The 23317-nt window shown below is 34.7% G+C and overlaps 1 protein-coding gene and 1 long non-coding RNA gene across 5 annotated transcripts in view; both read right to left on the bottom strand.

The window, feature by feature from the left end:
• LOC141544586 (ankyrin repeat domain-containing protein 26-like) overlaps positions 1-11308 on the bottom strand; it is a 133945-nt gene extending 122637 nt beyond the window's left edge. For 2 of the 4 annotated variants that reach the window (XM_074270958.1, XM_074270959.1), the window contains exons 1-4: positions 10345-10786; positions 4953-5067; positions 4620-4790; positions 3010-3116 (exon numbers count right to left, since the gene is read on the bottom strand). In XM_074270958.1, coding sequence (XP_074127059.1) covers positions 3010-3116; positions 4620-4790; positions 4953-5067; positions 10345-10571 — 620 coding nt within the window. In that variant the 5' untranslated portion in view covers positions 10572-10786. Of the gene's footprint in view, positions 1-3009; positions 3117-4619; positions 4791-4952; positions 5068-10344; positions 10787-11229 lie in introns of those variants that run through there. The other 2 variants (XM_074270960.1, XM_074270961.1) reach the window with 2 other exon arrangements.
• Positions 11309-12397: 1089 nt separating this feature from the next.
• Positions 12398-23317, bottom strand: part of LOC141544585 (uncharacterized) — a 78052-nt gene continuing 67132 nt past the window's right edge. The window contains exons 5-6 of the long non-coding RNA XR_012482664.1: positions 14265-15913; positions 12398-13486 (exon numbers count right to left, since the gene is read on the bottom strand). This is a non-coding gene — a long non-coding RNA (uncharacterized LOC141544585). The remainder of the gene's footprint in view (positions 13487-14264; positions 15914-23317) is intronic.

Raw genomic sequence — 23317 nt, 5'->3', positions numbered from 1 at the left:
CAGTGTCATGGAACAAACTATCAAAAATCATTAGATAGAGCTAGAAAATCATAAAACAAAAACAAAATTCACTTCCTTGAAGAAAACATCAAGAATATCAAGGGCATTAATGAAAAGAAAATATAAAAGAAGATAGTCTAGCAATACCAGATCTCAAACTACATTATCAAGCAGCAATCATCAAAATTTTCTGGTACTGTCCATAAAAGAGTAGCGGAAAAGTGGAACAGAGAATAGTCAATGATCATAGCAACCTAGTGTTTGATAAACCCAAAGACCCTACCCCTTGGGTTAAGAATTACTCACTATTTGACAAAAATTGCTGCAAAAACTAGAAAACAATAGGACCCAAACTAGGTATAGACCAACATTTCACATTGTATACTAAGATAAGGTCAAAGCATGACTTAAACAAGAAGCATGATATCATAAGCAAACGCTTTTATAAAAACAAAAATTTTTATACAACCAAAATTAGAATGAAAGCTGGGAAATAACTTATGTAACAAGTATTTATGATATAGGCCTCATTTCCCAAATATATAAAGGACTATGTCAAATTTATAAGAATACAAACCACTCCCCAGTTAATAAATGAGCAAGAATTTTTCAGATGAAGAAACCCAATTTCTCTAAAAGTTTAGAAAGAAGTCAAACAAGTCTGAAGTATCTCACAACCATTATATTAACTAATACTATAAGAAAGGAAAAAGTTATAAGTTGAAGAATATGTAAGAAAATTGGGACACTAGTGCATTGTTGGTGGAGTTGTGAACTGATCCAACTAGGCTGGAGAGTGATTTGAACTATCTGCAACAGGCAAGTAAACCTCGAAGAACAGATATATTAGGTCTGTATTCTCATGAGATTATAAAAAAGGGAAAAGGACCTCCATAACAAAAATATTTATAGTAGTCCTTTTTGTGTTCACCAAATATTGAACATTGAAGGAATGCCCAGCAATTAGAGAAATGTGAAACAAATTCTCTCTTTAATGGTTTTTCATTTCTTTGTGAAGCAACACATCTTCATCTATATTCCTCCTCATTTTTTTTTAACAAATTGTGTTGTATTCTAAGCTCGAGTTAATATAATGGCTCTCTTGTTGGGAGAGATGTCATTTCCCAACTGATGCAATTTCTGGGCTATTTTGCCTCTTTTATTGGAACAATGGTTTAGTATTTGCTTGATTTTCTCATTGGGAAGAGTTGATAGCATTTTTAATTACAGCAGATTACATTTCTCTATTTCTTCTTTATGCTTTCTTCTCATTTGTATTTGTACTTTTAATTCCGGCCAGTCTATGATCTGAATGACCATAATCAACTAATTCTGAAATCATTCCAACAATAGTAACCAATCATTTTTATTTATTAGGATAACATCAGTTTTGTGATTGGGATTGGTCTGTCATTGGGTTTTGTTTTGGATTTTTTTGGTGATATCCAAAAATTTTCTTTCATGCAATGTTAAAAGAACACAAGATTTGATAACACATTCCACTAAAGGGATATTTTGGCTTTTGCCACTGCTATGTAGGATGCTTTGCACAAAGTCCAAAAAGAATAGATTGTATATGCCAGAAATATTTCCAAATGCTCCTATTTGGGGATGACATTTTCCTAATTGCAGCAAGCTTTTTGATGTGGAAAAGACCCACATATATGGTGACATAGAATCCATATTGAAAAACTACATGAAAAGTAAGAATTTTCCAGATTCCATGTAGTTTAATGGGCAGCCCCATTTAATTTAGTTGTTTTACCTATATCTTTGTACATGTGTTTATACATATAGACATATACACGCAAAAAGTCTGCATGGGCATTGAAAAACAACAATGAACTGGTTTCAAAATTATTGGGAAAACAAAATCCAGTAGGATCTCATTTGAGAAACCATACAGCATTTCTCTAATGCTCACACTGCCACAAAAGCTCATTTTATAAACATCAGTATTCTTTCAGGAATGATATTTGGCCACAGTAAATTTTACAAAATACTTAACAGAAACACATGATTTCAGAAGAATCAAAATTTAGATAATCCCCAAAATCCATGGACATATGTATGGAGAGTACAAGTAGGTGATTTTTATGAGTCTGATGTAGTAAGTGATGTCACAAACATACAAGAATAGAAAAAGAGGTGGCCTAATCTTGAATTGAAAACAAAAGCTTGCACTGGTCCTCAAATATTAAAAGAACGAAGGGAAGAATTCAGGGAGTTTCCTAGGTTCTTAATGACAAAAGTCCTGTAGGATGAGATTGGATGGAAGGATTAAAATTTGAATCTGTGGCATGAGTATTCACAATGTATAAGATAAAGGGTCCATCAAAATATGTCATCATATCATTCTATTTATTTATTTGCATTTAACAATGTGCATATTCTTAAGAGAAAATTGAAACAAGAAGCAGCAGGAAAATACAAGGTATAATCCTCATGGGTGACATTAAACTTACTTCATAAAGAGAATCAACTGAATTATGAGAGTTCAAAACTTCTATGGAATAATCTTAACTAATTTAAACTCAATAAAGAAAACTGCAAATAATAATCACCAATAAATAATAGTTAGTATGCCCACATGAACTGAACTGTTTTTTCTCTTGCAGAGTCATAAATAGGGATTTTTTTCCCTTTTCATAGATGATGCTCCATGCTATAATCCCCATGCAAATGATTTTAAGATTATTTCATAAAGAGAATCAGCTGAATTATGAGAGTTCAAAAGTTCTATGGAATAATCGTAGCTGATTTAAAATCAATAAAGAAAACTGCAAATAGTAAACAATGGTTAGTATGCCCAAATAAACTTGTTTTTCCTTCTTGCATTCATAAATATAAGGATATTTTCTTTTCATACCTGATGTTGACATTTTTCAATGCTTTGCAATGATATTCAATTTCAATTATTGTTGTTCACTAAGTGTTCCATTATTTAAGTTGTTTTTATTCCTCAAAAAACATTGGGGTTTCATGTCTTTTAAGCTTTAATTATCATACCTCTGAAAGATATCCAAGGCATTCACATTTGCTCCATTCTTTAACAGAAAATCTGCCATATCACACTTATTTGCTCTAACTGCAAAAAAAAGTGGTGTAAGGCCTTCCTGCAAAGTTAGAATAAAGATATCGTTATATTAAGTAAGCATTCTATATTTATTTCAGCTCAATTTATGACATTTTGCAAATATTTTGTGAATTTGCTAATGACATGTTCAGAAAATATGGTACAATGGAACACTCCAGTGAGAAGACTAGAGCATTAATCTTGCTTCTGTTAGTTAATCCCTATGTGACCATAAAGCAAATTATTTCATCTGTCTGGGCTGTAAGTTTCCTTATATGTAAAATGATAGAGTAAAAGTAGATATCAAATCACAAAACAGAAATTCAAATTTTCTAAGAGAATCTTTCATATTATTTCATGAGTATCTTCTCTCTTTTTTCATTTCATAAGCAATTATTGTCCAAATGGAGCCAAACTTATTTCATCGGAACTCTACTAAGGTAAAGTTATATGCTGGCTGAGATTAACGTTGAAAACTACTTGTTTTTACCCATTCTCCTGAGGTGTACAACAGACTCAACAACAAGAAATTTAAAAAATTAAAAACCAGTCTTGTTTTGAGAGGGCTAAACCTGAAACAAAGTCATTCACCTAGCATTTTCCCTTTCTTATCAACCCTCCTAATATATTTATTGTTTTTTTTTTCTCTTTCAAGTGACAATGACTAAGAATTAGGTCTTAGCAAATCAGGAATCATTCAGCAGTTCTAAAAAAGAAAATGTGTAGTCATTAGGATAAAGAAAGCATGTACTTAAGAATTTTTCCTGTAAAAACTCTGTCTGTGTAGCTATATCTAGTAGGAACAAACTTCAAAAGGTTTTTCCTAAAAGCCTTATGGCATTTCCTCATGACAAAGTCACATTGTAAAGGTCTATATGTAGAAAACAATACAGGTAATATCTGCTAGAACTAATGCATTCTGAGAAGCAGACCTAATAGACCATGCGAAGAAGATTCTGGAGAGACAGATTTGATGGAACAGCTAGCTGGCATCAAAGTTAGTAAGACCTAGATTTAGGGCCTGCAGCTGACACATGTACTGAGTGGGAGACCATGTAGTACCTCCAGGACTCTCCCTAACACTGGGTTTCTTAATTTTTTCTTTGTCATGAACCACTTTTCAGAATCATGTTTTTAAATGTCCAAAATAGATACAAAACAACAAAACCAATTACATTGAAATAACTATAAACTTATTGTAGCATTTTCAAAGTTAATGGATCCCAGTTGAAAAATCCATATTCTAAAGATTAAATCATAAAGCAATCCATGGTCTAAATCAGTAGAGGGAATTTCCTTCTTAGGAGTTCCACTGTGAATGAAATCTCTCCAGTGTAATATGTGCTCCCTGACTTCCTCACCCCTCCATCCTACATTAGAAATTCTGAAGACTAATGAACTTCAGAATTATGACAGAATGATTTTAAATTATTTTCATTAAAGAAATACTTCCATAAATAAATGAATTATAAAATGTGTACATTGGATACTATGATTTTTTAGATGATAATCTACTTTATTTTACAAGATTGTTAGTTTCCACCTTGTTTTTTGCTTCAATATCAGCTTTATAGCGAAGCAGTTTTGCTGCGATGTCTATGTTCTGAAAATACGCAACATAATGAAGAGCATTGTTGTTGTTGTCTCCAATATTAGGGTCTGCACCATGTTCAAGCAAGATAGTTGCACACTCCTCCTGCTGACATTGGATTGCCTGTCAATAGTATACAAAGAAATAATACTGTAAGATAAAATTTAGTATATTCAAGCAACATTGGTGATATTTAAATGAGCTATGTACTAATAGTTCATTTTCTTAATCAAAAACAGAAATCCAAATTCATTTCATTGAACAGCATGGTTAACTAATGCATACCTTCATTAAGGGTGTTCGACGATCTTGATCCAACAAATCCAGTTCACATTTTCTTTCTACTAATAGGGACACAACATCTAAATGTCCAGTAACACAGGCCAAATGAAGACATGTTCTACAGAAATGAAAGAGCAATGTGATTCTTTGATATTATACTGCAGCAATAAATATTGCAATATTGTTAGGATAATTTTTAATATACCATGCATTATTATTTTTATGCCTAAACTGTAAATCATTTCCAAAATAAATGGCCACTTATCTCATATAAATAAATACAAAATGTGGGTTAACTCTCATTGCTGGATGTGATACACAAAATTGCTAGAGCAGGAGAAATATATCTAGCAGATCGATGTAGATTTCACTACAGATTATCAAGGGAACTTTGCTCAGGTTCTGATCTGGGTTGCTTCACCTCTCCTGAGGTAACTTGCTGGCCCATTGTACTTTGCAATTAACCATTCTAATATCAAATAGAGCAGAGATCCTATAGGCATGGCCCACTGCAACCCAGAACTCATGAATTCCAGAGATCTGCCAGCCTTGGCCTCCCTGTAACTGGGATTATAGGTGAGCTTCACTGTGCCTGGTGGTTAAGTCTAATAACTTTTATCACAAAGATATTTGTCCACAATTACAAAATATTTAATGAAGCAGCTGCCTCATAAAAATCCCTTATACATTTACATATTGTATCTTTGTACAAGCACATGTGCATGTGTGTGCACTGTCTACAAACACGCACTGAAATGCAGCTCTAGGTGGCCATAGGCTATTCCAGCAGGGTAAACATTTTAGCAGTTCGGCCATGGAGGATAGGATTTGAAGTAAGGGTCTGGTATGTCTGCTGTCCATGGCCCAATCGAACTAAGGTCATAAAGGTATTACCAGGTTGCTCAAAGGAGGATGAATGTTTTCATTGATGGTGTATTTGTTAAATACATGTCAGTCTCTGTCTAGTCATTTTAATCCTGTTCCACTTTTGTCTCCTCATGTTGAGTTTTCTTGGTAAAGATACTGGAGTAGTTTGCCATTTCATTCTCCAGCTCATTTGACAGATGATGAAACTGAGACAAACAAGACTGAGAGATTTGCCCAGAGCCACACAGCTAGTATCTGACACCAGATTTGAACTCCACAAAGATGAGTCTGACCCCAAGCCCAGCATTCTATCCATTGAAAACCACCTGCTCCTAGCTAATATCTACACCAAGTTGTAAAGAGGTTGTGTTATGTATTGGTGGAGGAAATATTCATAACAATAAATTCATGTATTACTGATGTAATGAATATTCATATAAATATTCATATAGGTATATTTTGTTTTTTTCTTGTTTTTTTCAGAACTCTCCTTTTGCCTTTTCCTTCTGGCCTTCTTCCAGTGTCTGAGTTAGAGGGGAAGAGAATTTTTCCTCCCCCTTCTTGGATGTACCTTAATAAAGAGGAAAGCTAGCATCTCTTATGTGTCTACTATGACTCAGAGACTGTGCTCCGCATTTTACCAATATTACCTCATTTGAGCTTTGGGAAGTAGGCCTTATCATCCTCATACTTGAGGAAATTGAAGAAACTGAGAAATAATTTTGCTCAGGGTCCAACAACAAGAAAGTACATAAGGTTCAATATAATTCAGGTCTTTCTGGGTCATTAGTAAGAATACAAATTAGTGATTAAATTAGTAAACAAAACAGAAAAACAACCCATAAGACTTTTATGTCTCTTACAAAAGTTAACTGCTAATGTTTTTAAAAATTCAATTAGAAAAAGAGGAGATGAAATGAAGCCTTTGATTATTGAGATTATGAAGGGAACTTTATAGAAACTGAAATTTGTTCATTCAGTTCACGCTACTAATTCTTTCTTAATCCAGGCATACTCCTTGTTTATCAGCTATGATATAAACATAGGCTTTTTTTATTCAGGAAAGAAGACAAGATAAAAGAATGATATTTCTGGGAAGGAACTGGCAGAAAGGAAAAAGGAATTTTTTAAAAGGTGTTTGTCTATATTTGTGAAATATTTGTGAAATTACTTAAGCAGGAAACTGAGTTATGAGTAGTGAAAGGAAGGAAGCAAAGCGGCATAAAATTCTCAAAATACAAGAAAAGAGGGTGAAAAAGAAAGTAAACCATCATGCTGAGTGAAACCAGGATGGGAGGGCAACTTGGTTTCTGTGCATTTTAGGGGAGAATATATCCATAAAAGTAGAGGGGAGACGGGAAGAATCTGAGACCATTTTCAATGAATTCACAAGTTCCATATTCACTTACAAATTCCATATTCACCTTTTTGAGTATGTCTCTACATCAAGTATACTCTAACTTAAAACTGGTGGTGGATAATTAAATAGTGACATTCTGTTTAGACTCAATAACCAAGAGTTCTCTGATCATATTTAAAAGTATCTCAACCTTGAAAAAGGGACTAACATTTTCTTTGAACTGACATACTGCTTAGGTATAGGATTTTCATTTTTCTTTAGTTTTAGAAAAAAAAATATTTTAAAGCAAGAGTTACTTCCAATCATTTGCATTTATGTTTATTTTTGTATTTTAACAAATATATATTATATGTGTTTATATTAAATACAATACCCCATATTTTCAAGAAATTAGGATTGTTGGGTTGTAGGGGGAATACTTGTGGAAATTATTTAAAGAAAAATAAAGTGAAGACATGACAAGCCTTTGAATATATGTCATAGATATAAAAACTTTGAGCAAGTTCTAGGTTGAGTTCTATTTTCTATGACAACTAGAGTCTCTTCTGCTCTATACAGCATGCAGCCAATTGGCCCATTGTAACCGGTAGTTTGGTTGAGAGAGTAAGCATGGAGTGAGCAGATACTGTCCACTGTAGCACAAAACACACCCACTTCCTGACTCCAGTCATTTTTACCATGAAATTCTCTTCTCTTGCCTTCATCTCTTGCCCTAGCCTGGCTAAAATACTAACTTCTAAAAGAAGCTTTTCCCAACCCCCCTTAAAACTGATGTCATTGATCATTCCTAGTTTATCCTGTATGGAGAATCATGTTTGTACTTTTATGTTTTCATGTTATCTGCTTTATTGAAACGTGAGTGCTCTGACAGCAGGGTTTGTCTTTGACAATTGTGTGTATTCCAAAATCTTAGCAAAGTGTAAGTTACGTAGTAAACATTTAATAAATTTTTGTCCACTGTCCTTTCCCCACTCATAGCACTCCATCTTCTGACACTAAGTAACTTTACTTGCTGTCCCCATGACTGGAATGTTCCACACTTCCACCTCCTGATTTCAGCAAAAGTCTTGCCTTCTATCAGGAGGCTTTAGTTATCTCCTTTAAAATTAATGCTGTCCCTCTGTGAGAATACTCCCATTTCTGCTTGTATGTATCTAGTTTATACATAGTGATTTGCACCCATGTGTTATCTTCAACAACATACAGGTTAGACATACTCCTTAGACATACTCACTTCACTCAACTTCATTTCATATGATCTACTTCACCTATCCCAGCCGACCATCTACAAATTCAGCACTGCCATGCTTTCAAATCCCGTTTCTCTCATCTGATCACAATCTGTTGTCATTCTGTCTATTCCTTTGCTTTGCAAAATTAAATTCTGTTTTTCATCCAGACCATGATTTCTAATCCAAGGCCATCACTCCCGAACTAGCTACATTCTTCTCCTTTCTTCATCTTGACTCTTTGGAGAACAATGCAATATGGCTGTTCAACCCTCCACTGACTTCCCTTATGGCTGTTCAACTCTCCATTGCCTTCCTTTAAATCTATTGCTCATGTATCATATTGCCAACACTGTCCTTCTAAGCCTCAGGCTTCCTGTGTATGTCTTCAAATAAGGCTGGAGAAAATCATGCAACTGTGCTTACTAGGGCCACTATAAATTTATGTTACGTGACCTCAATTGAGCTCTCACTGATCCAAGGCAATCCTTTGATATTATACTTCCCTAAACAATTCATTATGCCACATACCATGGCAGGTCTTTTGAAATTTTTTCAATTCTTCTCAAACCTCCCATGGTACACTCTTCTGCACTTTTTGAGCTAAAAATCTTGGCTCATATTTACTGAGCAAAATTTGAGGCCATTCCCTGAAATCTCTTTTACCCTTCTCATCTATTTCATCTATAAATACCTCCTACCAATATTTTCCCTTCACCTCACATGAAGTAGCAGCCCTTTTCCTTGCCAATGAAAATGTTTCTACAAATACAAGAGATAGCATTCTATCTTACCTATCATGCGTCTACTCACTTATCTTCAATCTTTCACTACATTCTGGCTATTTCCCTGCTTGCCTCCAAACTTACCCATGTCTTCTCCCCCAATCACCAAAGAAACTTTACTTGATCAATCCATCCCCACTATCATACCACGCCTCTATCTTTTGTAGCTAAACGCCATGAGAGGAATCTCTACAAGAGGTATCTCCAATTCCTCTCCTGTCATTTTCTGTTGATACTCATGTTCTTTCTTCTAATGGATCTCTTAGTTGCCAAATCCAATTGTCTTTTCTCCATTCTCCTTCTTTTTGACCCTCCTTTAAAACTACATCCTTTCTCTTGCTATTCCCTTCTCTCTAGGTTTTGTAACACTAGTCTCTCCTGGTTCCTCTGTTTCTCAGGCTGCCTTGCTCATTAAATCCCTTACCTGACTGAGCTCCTACAATGTAGGAACAATCCCTGTTCCCCAATCCTTTGTATCTGTTGCTGTTAACCCTGTGCCTGATATATAGAGTAGATCTTAAAAGCAGTTTTCTGCCTTTAAATTTTTACTCTTCACATATCTTGTCCAAATTGGGGCAGCTAAGTGGCACAATAATGTGTTCTGGGTTTTGAATCAGGAAGACATCTACCCGAGTTCAAATTTGATGTCAGATACTTACAGTTGTGTGATCCTAAGCAGGTTACTGAACTCTGGTTGCCGCAATTTCCTTATCTGTCAAAATGAGCTTTAGAAGGAAATGGTAAAACATTCCAGTAACTTTACCAAGAAAATCCCTCAAATATCCTCATGGATACTGTGACACAGTCCTTTTAAAGCATGTCAATATTTCAGCAGAGTATTAGCTCTCACGTTGTACTGATTTAAGAATATGCCAGTTGTACCCGGGTTAAAAGCCAAAGGAAGGAGTTTCCAGTTCACTGAAAATGGACAGGCAGGAGGGAGGAGGCATCACCAGTTTTTGTGACTCGTTATCCAATCTCTAGGAGTCAAAGCCTGACTTTAACCCTGTCTCAGGTACTCAGGTGTTTTGATTTCGAGGAGGTTAATTGGGGCAGGGGACAAACATTCAGGGGGAGGGATGGGGGTAGGATGTCTGAGGTTCCGTCGGTGGGGGCTTTCGCTTCTCTCCCCCTCTCCCAAGCTTTGCTCTTACCGCTTCTTTTTATCCTGATCGTTTACACTGTTTTTTCCTAACAGCAGCCGATACTGCACTTTTGCCACTTTGCCTGCCAAGGCAGCTTTGTGAATCTTCCGGAGGTCCTTGCTCTGGATCATGTATCCTGGGATGTAGAGGGATTTTTGGAACCCAAAGAACATCGGCAGCTTGATGGAGGGACCAGGTGGAAACTGCTTTTTCTTGCCGAAATGAAAAAGCTTCATTTTGGAAGCAGGCTTCAGGGCCGGGAGGGAGTTCTCCCTCCCGGCCCCTCAGCCTGATACGAGGAGGAATTAAAGGAGAAATTGAAGGGTGAGTTAAAGGGAAAGATAAAGCAGAAATTAAAGAGAAAAAATAAAGGGGGAATTAAAGGGAAAAATAAAGGGAGAATTAAAGGGAAAAAATAAAGGGAGAATTAAAGGGAAAAATAAAGGGAGAATTAAAGGGAAAAATAAAGGAGGAATTAAAGGGAAAAATAAAGAGAGAATTAAAGGGAAAAATAAAGGAGGAATTAAAGGGAAAAATAAAGGGTGAGTTAAAGGGAAAAATAAAGGGCGAATTAAAGGGAAAAATAAGAAATTAAAGGGAAAAATAAAGTGGGAATTAAAGGGGAAAAATAAAGGGGGAATTAAAAGGTAAAAATAAAGGGGGGATTAAAGAACTAAAAGGGGAAATGTCAATAACCCAAGCCAGAGGTTTAGAAACCTGTGAGCCCGCAACAGCAAGAAACAATTCAGCCCTAGAGCCGACTGCAACTCTGGCAATGGCAGGAGGGGAACTGAACTGCGCGTGCTTTTATCAGGTCCGCAGCTCACGCGGATGCGATACAGGATCAAAACACAGCACTGGTGAGTGCGTGAGTGCGGATCCGTTAGCTCTCACCTTGGAGAGTCGAGATCGAGATCGCGAGGGTGGATGAGCTTTAGGTCTCGCGGTCGAATCTCGGGAGCTGCTCTGTTGCTTACTTTCGTAATCATGGGCAAAGCACTTCCTCTTGGAGTTTCGGTTTATATTTTAAAATGAAATCCTAATGCTAGATGAGATCCAGATTGGGTTTTTAAAGGTGTTACTTTCTAGGAGGTTCACTGATGAATTCAGAGACAAGAGATACGGATATGATAGAAAAGAGTAAGAAAACATGGCTATTTTCAAATATTCTACGGGGATACTTTGATTCTCTGTATTACTTTATATCCCAGTGTTGCACGCTTCCACTAGGAGAGATCATCAAAGTCTGCTTTGTTTTTAAGTCACATTATTGTGGAGTAGAAGGTATCAGTATTTTGTTGCTACTTTCTACTGACTTGGGTTCAACCTCCAATCTGTAAGGACATTTCTGCAACTTTCCCGATCCTGCTTTTCCCTGCTACCTTTCTCTATTCCATTCATGATGTGAAATGTATTCTTTGCATCACCAACTCACATTGATTTCTTTCAGCTCCAAATTCACTGAACCTAAGAATACAGAAACAATGTATATCCACTCCAATGACCCTCACTCCCAACACGCTCCCCCAACTGTTCCTGTTGCCAATTTTGGTTCTCCTTGGTCTTCTTTGTTTCCCCCTCCCTTCCTCCCTCCTCATCAGTATTCTCTTGTCCCCTTTTTCTTTCCCTTACCCCTTTTTCATTTTCCTTTTTTTTCTCTTTTCTTCTTTTCCTTCTCCTAGTTCCCCTTCCCCTTCCCCTAATACTCTAATAATTTTCCCTTGCTTTTCCAACAAATCCAAATGTCAGTTCACCTTGTAGGTCTTTTGGTTTCAGTAGGGATTGTCTGTGATCCAGTTTGTAAATCTGGTGGTCAACATGTTGGTTATACTTGTGACATCGCAAGATCTAATCAAGAGATACATTCTCTCCATTGTTTGTTCCTTACCTGATGATATCCTGTAGAACTTCTATAACATTCTCTAACATTTAGCACCACAATATATTTTGAAGAGATTTGGACAATGGTTTGGCTAATTCAAAGCCCCACTGAGCAAGTAATAACTCCATCATCATATATGTATTATACTGTGCATATATTGTGGACAGCAAATTGGTCATCATTGATATATTTATTTGAAAAAGCATGTACTTCTTGGAAAGAAGGCCAATGTGTATATGAAGAATAAACAAGTAAATCTAGTTTGTCAATACTCAAATACAGAGACAAATCATTAAAATTTAATGACCTATAGGTATTTGGCTGAAACCCAGTATGAAATCTGTGGCAGTTGAAACACATTTTCATGAACTTTTAATGAATACAGATGAAAATAAACTAGATAAAAAATGGACAAATCATTCCTCTTACAATTATTGGTGATATGAATAGCTCCCAAATACCTAATATCTTTGTGGTTTATATACTTTTATCTCTGTTTTTGCTGCAAATTTACAACAAACAGTTGTACTTAAAATACTTTAAGTATTATCATTCCTGGCTAGGGAACACAGCTAATAAATGAAAAGGACTAGATTTGAACTCTGTTGTATAGATGGCAGATTTATTAAAGCCATTCTTTTGAAGTTTCTCCCTGGTTTTCCTACTTATGGGACACATTTGTATTATATGCCCTTTTCTCCAGTTGTTTTTGAGAAAATATAGATTATGTCTCCATCTGATTGAATCTATTTTTGTTAAGTCTTCCCATTGTTTCTGGAGGCAGAGCTTAGTTTGATTCCAATTTTTTCAAATACTGAAGCTTATGAATTGTTCACATGCATCAATTGGATTTGCTAGACTACATGGTTGAATATGGCTAGAACCAATGGCCATATTTGACCTACATATAACTTCAAATAGTGTAAAAATGCGGACCAACTTCAGAGAAGTCATTATTTGTACTATTTAAGAGTTATCTGTATACCAATAGTACTGGCTGAAGAATCCTCTGTCCCCCTCCTTAAATGTTCTTTTTCCTTTGTGTTGTCCAATCATAAGGACTCCTCAAAAGATTCATGGGAAAGTAGAGTAAGGGAATTGTGAAAGATTTATCTTTTCCAAAGTCATTAGGTGGGACTGAGTCCAAACCTCAAAATGGATGAGCCCAGGTGATCTTGTAAATTTCAGAAGGTCATGAGACTCTGGAAGGCCACTAGATCTGTGGCTCTAGTGTTTACTGGAGTGGACAGTTGTGGTGGTAGCAGCAGGCTGGAAGAAAAAGAAGAATTAGCATTTAAGAAAAAGGAGACACTGGAAAAAAAGATCTGCATTGGAAATACACACACACACACACACACACACACACACACATACACAGCGTTTGCTTGAACCTTGTTAATGAAAAAGGTGAACTCATTAATTTGAACAATGTTGAACTGAGTTATGTGTGAAGACTTACTTTAAGCCTCCTGAAAGATAGTTATAATTTACAACTTGGCTTACAAATGAATTTACAAGTCCTATTTAAATTGTTCTTTTAATGCACACTCGAGTTCCCTTATGCTCATCCTTGTTTTCTAGGGGGGAAGAAAATAAATTATCCTATTATCTAAGGCATGGAATAGCAGTTTTAATTTCTTTCCATGGAGGAAAATTTAGATTCTCCAAAGTAACACTTGTGTAAACACTAGCTATTTTCCCTTTGAAGCAGGGTAACAGTGAGGAGAAGGGAGAGGGAGAAGCCAATGCATGTTCTAAAGGCTTCCAATTTTATTGCTTTTTCCTGCTATTTCAATGTCAGACTTTTCCCAAAATTGAATCTTGGGAAAAGGGTGAAGGCAGGTGAAAGGGAAAAAAAATAGTGAAGGTTCAGATTCTTTGTGGCTTTTGCCAAGGGGCATGTAGCTAACCATTTCAATTGATGTGGGGATGTTAGCACAATTTTGGAACCTTTGCATTTGTAGGGCTCAGTGGATTGAGTCCAAGACAGGGAGTGAGAAAGATCATAATTGTTTACTATGTATATGACAATAGACAAGACGCTTACCTTCAGTTTGCCTCAGTTTCCTCATCTGTAAAATGTGGAGAATAATAGCAACTACCTCCCAGCATTGCTGTGAGGATCAAATGAGCTAATATTCACAAAGTGCTTAGCACAGAACCTGGCATGTAGCACTATGTTAGTCATGATGATGATGATGATGATGATGATGATGATGATGATAATTATTAGAGAAGATGTTCCTTAGAGGATTCTTGTGAAGTTGTGGGAGGCTTTCTATATCCCGTCGAGTGCAGACTTCATTAGCTAGATTTCTGGTAGGTCCTCTAGATTTCCTTTGACTTTTTTGGGTATTTCCTCTAGCACTAACCTTAAGAATATTGTAAGGTGCCAGAAGTAATGGATATTATCCTTTATTTTCAAAAAGATCATAATTGTTTACTATGTATATGACAACAGACAAGACGCTTACCTTCAGTTTGCCTCAGTTTCCTCAACTGTAAAATGTGGAGAATAATAGCAACTACCTCCCAGCATTGCTGTGAGGATCAAATGAGCTAATATTCACAAAGTGCTTAGCGCAGAATCTGGCATGTAGCACTATGTTAGTCATGATGATGATGATGATGATGATGATAATTATTAGAGAAGATGTTCCTTAGAGGATTCTTGTGAAGTTGTGGGAGGCTTTCTATATACCGTCGAGTGCAGACTTCATTAGCTAGATTTCTGGTAGGTCCTCTAGATTTCCTTTGACTTTTTTGGGTATTTCCTCTAGCACTAACCTTAAGAATATTGTAAGGTGCCAGAAGTAATGGATATCATCCTTTATTTTCAAAGAAGACTAAAATGACATTACTGTCTTCACGTCAGCTTAGCATATCCAACTGTGGCTGATGAGACCAATACAACCTTGGAATCCTGTGCCACAGGCCAGACACAAATAATCCTCATGAACATTTGAGGTGGCTTCTCTGGGGCTAATTCAATCCTGTTTTGCTCATAGAGCACATTTTTCTGATGTGAGTACACCATGCTAAGTGGTACTATGCAGTGTCTCCCATGACGTGCAATTAATTCTAAAGGTCTTGAGAGTATCTCTGTATTGCTTTTTCTGGCCACCTTGTGAGTGCTTATCCTGTTCCCCAATAAAAAATATTTTGGCAAGTGTCCATAAGGCATTCAAAACAATGTGGTCAGCTCAAAAGAGTTGTACTCTCTCTAGTAGTTTGGATGATTGGCAGGTTAGTTCAAGAAAGGCCCTCAGTGTCTAATATTTTATGCTATTTGATAGGAGCCTCAAATTCTTCTTAAGACTATTCTAATGGAAGTAATTCCATTTTTTGGCATGGTGCTGATATACTGTTCAACTTTCACAGACATACAGCAACAAGGCAAGCACAACAGCTCTGTAGCCCTTCGGTTTGATTGTCAGTCTAATATGTCTTATCTGCCAAGCTTTCCCTCAGAGCCTCTCAAACAGTGAGCTAGCTCTGGCAAAGAATGTTCCAATTCCATAATCAATGGCAAGATAAGAGAATTTATCCACAGCATTCAAAGCTTCTCTATTTGCTGGAACAATGTTTCCACATATGGATGATGTGGTGCTGGCTGATGGAGCAACTATGAATTAGAGAATCGATCCATACTTGGTTGCATCTCAGTTTCACAGACTATACTGAGTGCACAATTATCTGCAACAAAATAGAAACAAATGTTTATACCAAAATGGTTGTAATTACAGTAGCAGTTGTGAGCTATTGCTGAGGGAATCGTTTTCATGGGGAGAGGAGGAGAGATGGAAACTATGAAGGAAGTGGCCCTACCCAAATCAAAATCAGAGACTCTCCAGGTAAAAAGCAAAAAGATATTATGATCTCATAAGAAATGGGAAATCCCAACAGATTTTTCAACCAACACCTTTACTGCCTGCTGTGCTAGACCTTATGCTGAGTGAATAGAGAGTATCATTGACTGATTGGGCTTCTGTGGAGCCAGGAGAAATTAGCAAAGTTCATTTTCTCTTAGGCAGAATAGTAACAAGTGTAGGGAAACTAGTTTTATACTCAGTACCACTATTAATATTTCTCATGGATTTGAATTCTTGTTCCTATTGCCATCTCTCCAGACAGAGAATGGTTTGTAGTCTGGAGATGTTTAACAGAATGACTCTCTTGCTTTGATTTTGTAAAGCTATTGTCCAGTGCTTTATCCACTGAGAGCAAAAGGGTGAATGGGCTTCAAGAAAAAGTTGTATTCTTCTCTGTTTTGGCCACTTTAAAGTTAATTTTCAAGGAGAAGAATGTCTTAGAAATAAAATCTGGGGAAAAAATTAATACAAAGAAAGAAGTGATAATAGCAAGTCTAGAAAGGAACAAAAAATCTGAAGACTTATCAATTGGTACAAGATAAAGTGAACAGAACCAGGAAAGCAATTTATACAACAGCAAAATGTTTTGTTTTGTTTTTTTAATCTTCATTTTATTTTGTTTTTCTGTTAACAAGCATTAATTTTCTTTCCCTCCCAGGACTTTCCCCTTTTGAAAGAAAAACAAAAGCAGAAACAAAACCAAGGTATTAAACATGAATACTCAAACCAAACTCATCCCCACATTGTCCCTGCCCATAAATGTATCTATTTTTTTTTTTGTGGTGATAAAAATTTGCAATAAAGGAAAACTGAAGCCCATGATTTTAATCTTAAGCATGTTCAATTTGTTATCAAAACTAATATTGCCAATGAAGAATGATCAATGGCTTCTCAGTAGCCAAAGAAATTGATCAAACATTCAGAGTAGTTATTTATGCAAATGATTACATAGGGTGCAATGATGCAAATTAAATTAAAACTGTGATTCTTTTAAAGCAGGGTTGTATGGTGGACTTAAATGTTATTAAACCATGCTGACTTGCAAGATCCCAATCTAAGGATTTATAGCAATGGGGAAAATTGAGTTGAACCACATCCTTTGGAAAGTCCCATACCAGATACCACTTGACAACAGAGACACCCAAATTATTAGGCAAATTATCTCCTCACCAGATTGATTCATCTATCACTTGTTTTCCTTATTTCCCTCCCTCCCAATGTACAACGCAACTTTCATCAAAGCAGATTATGATTATGCTTTATTTATATATCATTGTTCAGCTGTCATCCAATTGATGAATACATTGATATCTTTGACCTCCTGTTTCCCCCGCGGGGCCCCCCCCCCCGCCAAAAAAAAGCGTTTCTTATTTTCATTTTTATATTCGTGGGTCCTTTTTCTCATTTTCCATCTCTTTCACATATAGGCTTAATGTGTCACTAAGTGAAAGGTATTCATGATTTAAGTATATACATACACAAAGTATACTTTGGGGCATAAGTCTGAAATTGCTCTGCATAATTTCTATACTAGCTCACAATTCAGCCAACAATACATTAATATAAGTAATTCTACATTTTCTCCTCCAGAATTTTTTTCTTTTTTATCTTTTCCCATTTAGTAGTTATAAGCTATGACATCAGACATATTCCAGTTTTTCATTTATCTAATTACTAATGACACAGGACATTTTCTATATGGCTATAACTTGTTTTTTTTTTTTTCTCCATGGAAATTTATGTCATATATTTTTCTTTTTAAAAACAAATATGATACTTTAATGTTTATTGAGCATTTTATGTTCTTATGATTATGCACATGCATTCATTTTATTTTATTATTTTTATGAACTGCTGCCAAAGCAGTGCCTACAGGAAAAAAAATATTTCTTTTTAATTTTTTAAATTAAGACTTTTTTATTTATAAAACATATTCATGAGTAATTTTTCAACAGGGAGCCTTGCAAAGCCTTCTGTACCAAATCATCCCCTCCTTCCACCCATGCCCTCCCCTAGATAGCATGTATTCTAAAACATGTTAATATGTTAAAATATAAGTTAAATTCAATATATTTATACAGTTATCTTGTTGAACAAGAAAAATCAGAACAAAAAGGAAAAAAATACTAGGAAAGTAATCAAAATGCAAGCAAACAACATATGCATTCATTTTACATAAATTTCTATGTGCATTTTGTTGGGAGAAAAAAAAAACCAGAAAAAAACGAGAAAATCATGAGAAAAAAACAGAAGACAGAAACAAGGTGAAAATAGTATATGTTAGTCCACATTTAGTCTCTATAGTTCTTTCTTTAGATGTGGATGCCATTTTCTATCCAAACTATACTGAGATTACCTTGGATCTGTGAATTCCTGAGAAGAACCAAGTCTATTATAGTTAATCATGGAATAATTTTATTGCTATGTGCAGTGATTTTCTGGTTTTCTTTGATTTACTCAGCATTAGTTCATGTAAATCTTTCCAGATTTTTAATAAACAAGCCTGGGCAGCATTTTTTAAAGAACAATAATATGCAATCACTTCTATATAGCAAAAGTTATTAAGCTAGATATCTACTCTTTTTTTCCCCCAATACTTTATTACCACAAAAAGAGCTATTATAAACATCTTAAGCATCTAGGTAATTTGTATTCCTTTGTGATTTTTTTTTTTGAGACACAAACCCAGTAATGGCTCTGTTCAATCAAAGATTATGCACAATTTGAATGTCTTTTGGACATAGTTCCAAATTGCTCTCCAGAATGGTAATATCAAATCACAACTCCACCATCAATGCATTAGTGTACCTATTTACCCATATCCCTTCTAATCTTTATCATCATATTTTTCTGTAATCTTAGCCAATCAGATAGGAATAAGATGGTACCTCAGGATGGTTTTAATTTGCATTTCTCCAATCAATAGATATTTAGAACATTTTCCATAAGTCTATATTTGGATTTAAATTCTTCATATACCAATTGTCTGCGCATATATTTTGACTATTGTTCAATAGGTGAATAGCTTGCATACTTATGATTTGAGTCAATTCTCTATATATTTTATAAATGAGGCCTTGAACAGAAAAACTGGATGTAAAAATTATTTCCCAGCTTTCTACTTCTCTTATAACCTTGGCTGCACAGCTTCTATTAATAAGTTTTTTAATTTAATGTCAAAAATTATCTACTTTACATTTTATAATGTTCTTTGCATCTTATTTGGTCATGAAATTTCCCTTTTCCAAATGAATTAATGGTAAATTATCTCTTGCTCTCCTGATTTGCTTTTAACTATCAAGCCTTATGCTTAATTCATGCACCCATTTTGATCAACATAGGATCAAGAAGTGCGATGTTGAGTTTTTGGCATACTATATTCCAGTTTTTTTTCAGCAATTTGGACAAAGAGTAAGTTCTTATTCCAGAAGCTAGAGTCTTACAGGGGTGGAGCTAAGATGACAGAGAGGACACACATTTCTTTCTGACCTTCTCTCACAACCCTCAGACTAATTCACAAATCCAGCTTCTGAATTAGTTCTGGATAGCAGAATCCACAAATATTGGGAGTGCAACAAATTACCAGCAGAAGATAATTTCAAAGATAACCAGAAAAGGTCAGTTTCAATCCCACACAGAGGTAAGTGGGCCAATTGCAAGCAGGTGGAACACAGACACCAGGGCAGAGAGCACAGATGGGGGTGGTGCAGACTCTGTGCTGCAGAAAATCTACAGGAAGGGATCTACAGCAGTGTTAGCCACTCTGCCCTGGTTGCAAGCTAGTAGATCAGCAGAAAAGTTAGAAAACATCCAACACAAACACAAAAAGGTAAATAGTAAATCTTAAAACTCCAGAATCTCATGGGACCTGGCCATGCCCACCCAGCACTGGGAGTGAGTCAGCACAGTCTCAGTGCAGCTGCAGCTGTTGCTGCTTGTAGAGAAAGCTTGGAAAACCTCACCTGCCCTAAAAACAAACATTATTTTTAAAAATGAGTTTAAAAAGCAGAGAACTCTCGCTATAGACAGTGAAAGAGAAGAACAGATTTCAAATCTTGAGAAGACTAAAAGCAGATCATCTCCAGATGAAGCCTGACATAAATTGGTCGCCATCACACAAGCCTCTCCTAAAGGAAAAGAAAAAGTATCTTTAAAAAGAGCTGGAAGCAAAATAGGAAGGGAAATGAAAACTTGGCAAGAGGATTTGGAAAAAGCTTATAATTCATTAAAAAAATAGATTTAATAAAATAGACAAACTCCCAGAAAAACAGAATTTGTGAAATGGAAAAAAAAATCCCATAAACAAAACAACTCATTTAAAAATTCAATTGAAAAAATACAAAAAGTAGGGGGGAAAAGTAAACGAAGAAAATAATTCATTAAAAATAAATTCAGAACTGAGCAAATGGAAATGAATGACTGAATGGACTATCAAGAATCAGTCAAGTAAAACAAAAACAAAAAAAATGTAAAAAACCTTGGGAAAACGATTGATCTGGAAAATAGGTCTAAGGATTATTGGGCTTCTGGAAAACCATGATTTAAAAAAAAGAGCCTAGACACTTTTTCAGGAAATCATCAAAGAGAATTGCCCAGATGTCATAGTTATCAAAAGGTAAAGTAACCATTGAAAGAATTCACCAAATACCTCCTGAGACTCCAAAATTAAAATTCCAAGGAATACTGTAGCTAAATTTCAGAACAATCAGACCAAGGGAAAATATATTACAAGCAGCCAGAAAGAAACAATTCAAATGCCAAGGAGCCACAATAAGGATTACTTAGGATCTAGCAGCTTCCACCTTAAAAGAGTGAAGGACTTGGAATATCATATTCTGAAGGGGAAAGTAACTTGGAATGCAGCCAAGAATAAATTACCCTACCAAACTGAGCATTTTCTTTCAGGGAAGAAGATGAACATTAAATAAAACAGTTGAATTCCATTTATTTCTCATGAAAAGACCAGAGCTGAACAGCAAATCTGACTTCCAAATATAGAACTCAAGAGAAACATAAAAAGGTAAAAAGACAAGAACTCTTGAGAACTGTATTTCTGTTATGGATAGACATAGTGTTGTATAATTTGATTTTACTGTTATAAAAATAGAGGTGGAAAGGTGATTGTACTACAAAAACACGGAAATGAGGGAAATCATACCTTCATAAGTGGCAAAGAAGATTGAGTTTTCCCGTTTAAGAAAATAGCACCTTCCTATAGCCATAGACTATTGTGTCTTGTATACCCAACCTATTCTATTGCTCTACCAGTCTATTTCTCAAGCAGTATCAAATACTTTTGATGACTGCTCCTTTTATAATAGAGTTTTAGGTTTGGTATTGGTAGACTACCATCCTTTGAATTTTTTCCCATTAATTCTCTTAATATCCTTGAATTTTCTGTTTCCAGATTCATTTTGTCATGCCTTATAAAATAATTTTTAGGCAGTTTGATTTGTATGGCCATAAAGTGAATTAATTTAGACATAATTGTCATTTTTATTATGTTAACTTGGCCTAACAAAGAGCAACTTTCTTTGTGTGAAAAGTGTTTGGAAATTGTGTTCTTATAGACACCCAGGAAATTTATTTTCTCTAAAGTCATTTTAAATGGAATTTATCTATCTCTTGTTACTCAGCATTTTTGCCAACATGTAGAAATATTGATGATTTATTTCAGCTTATTTTGTATCCTACAACTTTGCTAAAGTTATTTCAAGTCATTTTTGGTGGATTATCTAAGTAGACCATCATTTCAAGTGCAAAAAGTGATGAGTTTCTTTCTTCATTGCCTATTCTAATTCCTTCTAGTTCTGTTTTCTTATTGCTAGAGGCTACATTTCTAGTACAAAATTGAATGTAATAAATGGGATCTTTGTTTCATCACTGATGCAATCGGGAATGCATGCACCTTTTTACATTAGAAACAATACTTGCTAATAGTTTAAGAAAGAAGATGCTTATAATTTTAAGAAAAAATTCCATTTATTCATATAGCCTGAAGTGATTTTAATATTAATGGATGCTGTATTTTGTCAAAAGTTTTTTTCTGCATCTATTGAAATTATATGATTTCTGTTACCTTTCTTACTGATATGGTCAATTATGGCAATAATTTTCTTTATATTAAACCAGCTCTGCAGTCTAGGCATAATTCATATTTGGTCACAGTGTATTGTCCTGTTAATAAATTGTTGTAATGTTTTTGGTTACATTTTGGTGACAAATTATATGTATATATAGATTATATATATATAATATCTATATATACATATATATTATATATATACATATTATATATACACATATATTATATATATACATATATATATGTATATATATGTATATATATACACATATATATATATACATATATATTTGTTTTGGCTTGTCTTGTGTCTTGGTTTAGGTATCAGCACCATATTTTTGTATAAAAGGAAGTTGGAGTTGTTTTATGAATGATTGGTGTAATTGATTTGTAAATGCATCTGGGCCTCGGGAATTTTTTTTTCCTTAGGGAATTAACTGATGGCTTGTTCAATACCTCTTTTAAAAACAGGAATATTTAATGCTGCTTCTTTTGTTAATGTGGGCACTTAATATTTTTGTTAATATTCAACCATTTCAATTTGTCAGATTTATTAGACAAAATAGATCCTAATTAGTGCTTTAATTTCTTCTTCAATAGTAAGTTAAAACTTTTCATTTTTCATGGTAGTAATTTTTTTTTCTTTTTCTAATTAAATTAACCAAAATTTATGTATTTGGTTGACTTTTTCATAAAACCAATTATTAATTTTATTAACTAGTTTAATAATTAGTTCAATTGTTTTATTCCTTTCAATTTTATTCATCTCTTCTTTGATTTTCAGTACTTCTAATTTGGTATTTGATTTTTTTTAAATTATTCTTTTCTCAGCTCTTCTACTTCCATGATTCTCTTTCTCAATTTTATTCATGCAAGCATTTATAAATATAAAATTTCCCCTAAGAACTATTTGACTATCTCACAATATTATGTAATTGTCTCATTGTCATTCTCTTGAATGAAATTTTTGTTTCATTCATTCATTCTTTAGGATTAGTTAATTTGTAATTATTTTTAGTCTATCTTTCCCTGGACCTTTACTGAATTTAATTTTTATTGATTTTATCAGAAGAGGATGTATTTACTATTTCTACCTTTTTGCATTTCTTTATGAGATTTTTTGGTGCTATAGAACATCTTATC

This window comes from Sminthopsis crassicaudata, chromosome 5, assembly GCF_048593235.1.
Source record: "Sminthopsis crassicaudata isolate SCR6 chromosome 5, ASM4859323v1, whole genome shotgun sequence".
Taxonomy (NCBI): Eukaryota; Metazoa; Chordata; class Mammalia; order Dasyuromorphia; family Dasyuridae; genus Sminthopsis; species Sminthopsis crassicaudata.
Note: the sequence above shows the minus strand (reverse complement) of the source record. Positions and strands in the feature narration are given on the sequence as shown.